This window comes from Sparus aurata, chromosome 5 (assembly GCF_900880675.1).
Source record: "Sparus aurata chromosome 5, fSpaAur1.1, whole genome shotgun sequence".
NCBI lineage: Eukaryota > Metazoa > Chordata > Actinopteri > Spariformes > Sparidae > Sparus > Sparus aurata.
In genome coordinates this window covers 27991867-27999663 of record NC_044191.1, presented here as the reverse complement: position 1 = coordinate 27999663, position 7797 = coordinate 27991867, and the positions used below count along the sequence as shown (strand labels likewise).

Sequence of the window (7797 nt, the reverse complement as noted above, 5' to 3'; positions counted from 1 at the left end):
TGCAAGACTTTTCTTTAAACTTAATCCATCACTGAAGGAGTTAAACCTGCACATCAGTCAGTCCCTCATGCCTTTTATACTGAATTTAAATGCAACTAAGGTACAAATATCACAGCCAGATTGTCATTTCAAAGACATCTGTATTACTGAATTAAACATCGGCTATGTAATGTATTCATAAAAAAATGTTGAGTGGATTCCAAGTTAATTTTTTTTTTCCTTCACAAATCCAGTGAGGAAAATTGGATGTTAGGTTTCTGTATTGGAAATGTTCCTACACAGACAGCCGATGATGTGTGGTGCTACTTTACAATGTTCCCTCTCAGAGGTTAGACAGGTGAAGATCATTTTTTTTAAACACTTTAAAAGAATAAATCCATGATTCAGATCCAGAATTTTTGATGTTTGGTTTTGTACTAAAGTTTTAAATTGCGATAACATTACTTTAGATTAAATATTTGTTTAAACGAAATAATCTGACATTATTTTTTTCTGATGTTTTGTTGAAATCCACTTCATTGATATGCACCGACCTTCACCGGCACCCATTGGTGGAGATTAAGGTCAGTAGGTTGCATTGCAGGGACTGTTTATTCGATGTTATTTGATTGGGGAACAGATTTTGACACAATATCGCGTATGTATCTTACACCGCGTCAACGATGGGATCTGAGTTGTGGGTTAAAGTTTGGGTGGGCCCCAAATGAATTCTTGGAATTTGGAAAATAGCTGATTTAACATCTCTTAATTAGGCTGTCTGTGTTTGAAGTGTAAAGTCTTATTTTTGGTCTGAGACATGGTCCAGTAATAACTCCAATCTTTAGCCCATTTTATTAACTTTAAAAGCAAACATATGTAATTTTTTGACCTAAAAAAAATAATTTCAGAATAATTTTGATGGTACAGTGTCGTGTAATAGGGTGAATGGTGTCCGTCTCAACCACTCTGCCCCCCTATTACTTGTTTCTGAACTACGTAACTTCAGTGAAAGTCGAGGATCAACACGTTTCAACACATAACATTGTTAGGACGTCATGAGTTTTATTTATAGTAAGCAACTACAACCTTCATGTACCAGTCCTAGGATGTCACACAAAATGCCAATTTCTACATAATGTTGCTGTGATGGTGGAAAACAAATCTCCGACTAATCACATGAAATAATAACAAGTGCATCATGTAGCAAATTCAAAACAAAACTTAAATAATACCAAATATTTTTTATTTTATTTTATTTTACCAAGACATAAAAAAATGTAAATGTTCATATACATGTGCATTTGTTTACATTTCTGTCCAGCCCCAGCAGCAGTCAACTACTCGCCATGTAGGAGCATCAGCACGGTATTCTCAAATTTAAATGTCTACGCTTAAGATTATGGATAAAACACAAAAGTAATTTTCTTTTCATAAATAATAGGCAATAGAAAATGTTCACAGAGGAAGAACTGACATTACATTTAAGGATTTACATTTATAATATACACAGTGCTGTGAGAATTTGTCTCTCATATAAACACATTTTACCACAAATAATAAATATGCAGAGATAACTGTCATACGCTCGTCCTGTCCTCCAAACCATAACGTCTTTCAGTCAGCCCGTGTAGCGTGAAGGATTTATATTGTCGCACAATTATACGAGTGGGAGGACTCGGACATGTTGGACGAGCTGCTGCTTCTTTTCAGTGTGATCTGTCACTGCTCAAGTGTCCTTGTGGGCCTCGTAGCTGTGTTATGCGTGTGTGTGCGTATATAATTGTAGCCTCTCCACATAATCTGTCCTCTTCGGGCTGTTTTGACACACTCCTGTCATTGTACCGCAGCATGTCGACACAAAAGTGTGGCTATTTGTCATTCTGCAAAGGTGCCCTGAAAAAACCCTGAGCCGAGGATGAACTCTCTGCCACGGTGTGATGATATGCATTAATGTGTGTGTGTGTGTGTGTGTGGGTATGCACTCCCACCTGTTTTTAGAGTGTGTGTACTTGATTCTCAGCAGGACTCTATACCGAATGTATAAGTGTGTTTTGAAGTGCCGTGATCCTGAGATGAACTCTGTTACAGTCGTCTGACGAGCGGCTTCCTTCGTTTAGTCGGGGCTGCAGTGAGCTGAGAACACACGCTGCTTCATCAACCAGACCAGACTGATCCACCACCTGGACTGACACACACACACAAAAACAAAAAAATATAGGGCTATTGCTCGTAACAAGGCAGAGAAGCAAAACTGGTTTCTAGAAGGGCACTTTTTTTTAACAAGAAACGGGACATAACTCGTGGTATATATAACGAATAATGCCGATAAAGTGTCCAATATCAGGAATTAACAGACAAAGTGGAGTCCATTAATTTTAAGGGCATGTTCCTTTTTATACCATGATCTTTATATTCCAGTACGTTTTTCAGAAGCCACAACATCTCACTCCTGGGTTTGCCTAATAGCTGGAAAAACACTCATCACATCAGCACCATCACTACATCCTTTACGGTTCTTATGCAATGGAAACTTTGTTCACTACTCCGGCCTCAAGAAGCTAGTTGACTAGCAAATGTAATGTGAGATGATCACCTGTGAAGACCATGGTATAATACGATATAAAATTCAACACAATACTTCTACAGTACCCCCATGCTCAACGCATCTAACATCCAATGCAGAATTCAACCAATAGTTTGCCAAAACAACACACTTGTCCAAAGTATGATTATTATCACGCATTATACATTACGATATACTTTGTGTACAACACAGACCTGAAATATTTATATTTCTACTTAAATTCTAGTAGTAGTGAGATTGTTTTGTCAATTGCCATTTCGAAGGTCAAAAATTACCTTCCAGTCTCAAAAATGTATTTTTCATAGCAGAACATAAATGCACGAAGACTCGTGTTGCAGGACTGTTGAAACAGAGTCGAACAGATTTTTCAGGGGAAGAAAACAGATCATTTCCTCACCGCCTGTAAAATCTGCGTTGATGCACTCAGCGAGTGTTGGGAGAAAACAGCAAAGTTGACTAAGAGGTTGAGGATCAATAATGGAGATGGCGACGGTTGCTGAGGTTGTGTTGATGAAAGCAGAGAGACCAATGATTGGAGGCAGTCAACAGGAAGAGGATGAGCTGAGATCAAGAAAAATGAGTGTAGGTGGTCCCATGCTTCTCTGGCGTGCACCTAGAAATATGGGTCACATGACAGGTTTAAGGTCAGCTTACTTTATTTATAGACCGCACTGGAAACAAGAAGCTTCGCTTTAAGTATCTTTCCTGCAAATAAAAATCAATAAATTTTATAGTAATTCACAAATGATGAGGAAAGATAACCCAATGAGTCAAACGTAGAGTCGTAATGGGAGAGAGATGGCGGCGACGACAGCGAGTCTCCCAGGGTTATGAGAGGAGGCGGACAAACAGGAGACAGAGAGATGAAACTCAGGCCAGCTGGCCAGACACTCACTGAAAAATCAATACTACATCACCCTTTTCACCCGGCTCCCCTCTCTCATCTGTATCTCTCTCTCCCTCTCTCCTCGCCACTGTCTCATTCTCTCACTCTCGGACTGGGTTCATCCATAATTCATTCTTTAATGTCTTATTCCCTTTTCTCTGTATTTGTTCTATGGCTTTAAATGACGACTCACCTGCCAAAAGAAGAAGAAGAAAAAAGGCCACTCATGTTGTTGTGTTGTTGAGTTATGATATCCACACTACTTCCTTCTCCTAAACTTCGGTACAGTGCCTTTGTTTACCATTTAGCTACAGCAGTGATAAAGGAGCAGAGCAGTAGCAATATGTGGTGAGACAGAACATAATTCAAATGTAAAAATAGGCTAAATAGATTTCAAAATTAAATGGCTACCAAGTAACAAAACCTTGATTCTTCAGCCATGACAGGAGCTCTGTAAGGGTGGAAAGAGGCTTTGAGCTATGTGCTAACATATTTATCTTAATTATCATTCTAACTTTTGCGTAAGTGTCGTCACACAAAATGTAACACTTTGTAACACAAAGTACAGCTGGAGTAGTTGAGTGTCAACTTCGGCAATCACTGAATTTCTAAGGATCAATCCATCCAATTGTTGTTGAGATATTTCTGTTAAGAAAAAAAAAAGTGATGGACTGGCCGACCAACACTTCCATCTCTAGAGCCACTCTGCTAACGAAACGAAAAAAGGAACGTGAAGGGAAAACAATCGATAAATAGAAATATTTTAATTTAGCAGAAATTCTCACCAGCTGTAGTTCTCTGTGGTGCCACTGATTGGTGGGGTGGTGGTAGAAGGTCAGCAGCCACAGGAGGGGCCCACAGTCCTCGGGCTCTGATGTCACTAGCAGTTGGACAGCCACCTGCACCCAGTGGCCACACTGAACCAGCAGGAACCAGGCCTCGAACACTTTGTGATGCCTCCTACAGGACAGGAGGAGTAAGAGGAAGAATGCTTAGCACGACAGGTAGCTGCCAAAGCTGAGCCTCTCGAGGATGCCCCTTCCATGACCCATCTAATTAACACCTGTTCCCAATCAGCCTGTTTACCTGTAGAATGTTCCAAACAGGTGTTCTTCGAGCATTAGACAACTCTTTTTCCACACATGTGCCAACTTGTTTGAAACGTGTTGCTGGCATCACATATAGAACAAGCATATATTTTGAAAAATTGATTAAATTAATGAGGGAAAGGGTTATTGTTTTATCTTTACACAGCGCCCAAACGTTTTTGGAACAGGGTCTTTAGAATGATTAGTTGTAAAATGTCAGTTACATGAAAACATGCAGCTGAAAATCTCAGTTTGTTCCCAGCTTTCCCAGTCTATGAGGCTCAGAGTGCTAAGGGTGGTCTGATTTAGCTCCTGGCACTTCACCCATCCCAGCCTCACTTTTTCCAAGGAATGTGTGTGAATATGTACAACTTTCTCCTTCTCCAATTCCAGCCCCAAACTACCAATAATTCCCACTCAGGTTGTCCAAACAATAAAAAAAACAAAACGTCACAATATAGCAGAAAAGAAATTGAAATGACTACTGTTCTATGATGTTTTTGCGCCAAAGTTTTTTTTTTGAAACAATTTGGTTTCTAGGGCGCCACACAAACCCTCTGAGAACAGGCTGTCTGGGGTCATTTACATCGTAAGAGCTTTATTAATGAGCCATGACTCTGAGTGGCTGCCAGTAATACTAGTCCCGCCCCCCCCCAAGTGACAGGAACAATGGATGATCAGAGACAGACAAAGCCTCTATACAGATCTGATTCAGAATCAGACTTTAATCTCATCATTTGTTCCCAGATGTGACATCCCATTGAGGGGCAGCTGTGATTGGCTCTTTCAGCTGGTAACATTCATCCCATAAAAAAAGATTTTATAAAAAGTGATGAGCATCAGTTTTATGCTTTTTTTAGAATGAAATGACATCTCAAGCTACAAAATCTAACCTGAATATAGATGACTTTTCTTCTATCTAATGCCACCTCTTCTGGCCTGTTGACATTTATAATACTTAGCGTTTCGTTCACTCATCACAGCAAAAAATGTGGGAGGCAGTCCTGCAAGAAACAAGTGAGGGATGGCAGAGCAGCAAAAGTGGGATAGCAAAAGGGAGTGTGTGACTGTAGCTGAGATGACTTGTCAATGTAACAATGGATTGGCCTTTCAAGTTTTTTATGCAATTACAGCAAATATGTCTTGGTCCTTTGTTTGTGCATGCTTTTGTCCTGCGCTGAAATGAACAACTATGAAGGAGAAATAGGTTTGCAAACATTTTCTTGTATATGGGATTCTAATTGTGGTAAAGAAGAAAAAAAATTGAAGTCATTCGAAGACATCAAATGCAGCTACTGTGATAGGCATTTTTCACGTTTCTCTGACATATAGCAATAAAATCAATATTAGTGGAAGGCCTAAGAGAAACTGGGGTGTCTACTCAGCATTCATCTGTCGTTCAAACGCGGAAAAGAAGCGGGCAAGCTTACTTGATCGACTGAAATTTAGGCAGAAACAGAGCAGCAACAACGAGGCTATGACTCAAAGTCAGAAGAGCGATACGGATCTCTCAAATTACCCTCTCTTCCTCATCTCCCCTCTTTCCCCTTGGCTCTTAAATACGAACAACAGCAGCCCTCTGCAGGGCTCTGGCAGCTGCATCTCCGCTCGGAGCAACACACAACATACTACTTTCCCACCGCTGGCTCGGAACAATGTTTTGGGAATTTTGCATGGAGCTCCAGAATGGAGCAGTGGTAGGGATAATGGGCCCTGTTAAAAACCGCAGCTGGAGGGTATCAAGTCTGCTGTCTCCATCTCTTGGTCATCAACTGCTTTCTGCTTTTCATCTGCATCCTCTATCTGCTTTTTCTCTACATCCATCTAACCGAGGCAGCTCACTCTCTGCCTTTCTCTGTTTCATGCTGACATGATATCATCTCCTCCGTCCACTTCCTCCCTGCTTCTCTGGTTCTTCTTCTGCACTCCTTTTCTCGCTCTTATAAGGCTTTCCAACACTTGTTTTCTCCGCAGCTCTCTCTATTCCCAAGCTAATAGCTTCTAATGAGTGCTTGGAGGAGCCACGCAGTGCACCAGGACCTCTCTGCTGTGATGCAAGGGGAAAATATCTGACGAACCACCCCCTCAACAGCAGCTAATGGAAATAGGAACACCACATAGGCATTCAGTAAGGTGGTGGAAGCAGGCACACATTAACACATTCTCTCTGCAAGCCCTCCTCACTCTTACTTGGTGCTGCCGCTGCTGTCTCTGTCTCCCCCTTCTTCCTCCTCTGTCAGTCTCTGTAATGAGCCACTGAGCCAGTTCAGGTGACGTCTCCAGGCCTCCTGAGGCATCTCTGCAAGAACAGATAGCAGTAATAATGATCACTTGTAGCACGTATACTTTTTACAATCAGTTGTTTTTCACAATATACAAAGCCAGCTATCTAGTTGATTTTAAAGGAATGGTTCCACATTAAGGTAAACACATCAATAAATAGTTCCAGCATGAAGTTCCTCATAAAGCTACAACTGCAAATCATTTATTAATATTATTATTATTGATTAATTTGCCAGTGTTTTGTAAATGTGAATATATAAAATATATAACTCATTTACGATCACGGAATCAGATGTATTTTTATATTCTAAAAAAAAATAATGCATTTTTTGGAATCATTTTTTAAAATTCGTACTTATTTAAAAAAAAGGATTTAACAGAGGGGGCTGTAAAGGTGCTCATAAATGGATTTTGATACCTTTGGATGAGAACCAGGCCAGCTGCTTTCTCAGGTTTCTAGTCATAAAGCTCAGCTAAGCTAAGCTTTCATATCAACTATCCACACATGAGAGTGGAATCAATCTTCTCATCTAACTCTCAGCAAGAAAGCCAGTAAGCATATTTTCCCAAAATGTCAAACTACTCTAATGTTAAAATGCAAAATACTTTCCAATAAAAGACACACAACAAGTGAACACCTGTCTCCTGAGTGGGAGTGCTGATAAAATAAACCAATTCAAAAATGTTCTACTTTGGCTCTGATGCAGCATCCTCTCACACAATATCCGGCCTACAACAATAATAATAACACTGAATAACCTGAATCTAACTAAAGTAACTTGTAACTAGAGTTAGTAAATAACTGTAGCGGAGAGGAAGTATAAAGTGGCAGAGAATTAAAATACTCAAGTGAAGTATCTTAAAATTCTACCTAAGAACAGTACTTGAGGGAATTGCACTTTTTCTATCATTGTTCTAAATTTGGACACTCAGATTTTCCTTTTTAAATGCAAATGAATATTAGTTCTGAAAAGAGA

The 7797-nt window shown here is 39.9% G+C and overlaps 1 protein-coding gene across 3 annotated transcripts in view; it reads right to left on the bottom strand.

Annotated features, from left to right (window-relative positions):
* Positions 1 to 1200: 1200 nt before the first annotated feature.
* Positions 1201 to 7797, bottom strand: part of fancc (FA complementation group C) — a 31673-nt gene continuing 25076 nt past the window's right edge. Inside the window, exons 12-15 of one of the 3 annotated variants that reach the window (XM_030415876.1) lie at positions 6728 to 6836; positions 4235 to 4409; positions 2961 to 3176; positions 1201 to 2164 (exon numbers count right to left, since the gene is read on the bottom strand). In XM_030415876.1, coding sequence (XP_030271736.1) covers positions 2093 to 2164; positions 2961 to 3176; positions 4235 to 4409; positions 6728 to 6836 — 572 coding nt within the window. In that variant the 3' untranslated portion in view covers positions 1201 to 2092. Of the gene's footprint in view, positions 2165 to 2960; positions 3177 to 3217; positions 3758 to 4234; positions 4410 to 6727; positions 6837 to 7797 lie in introns of those variants that run through there. The other 2 variants (XM_030415875.1, XM_030415877.1) reach the window with 2 other exon arrangements.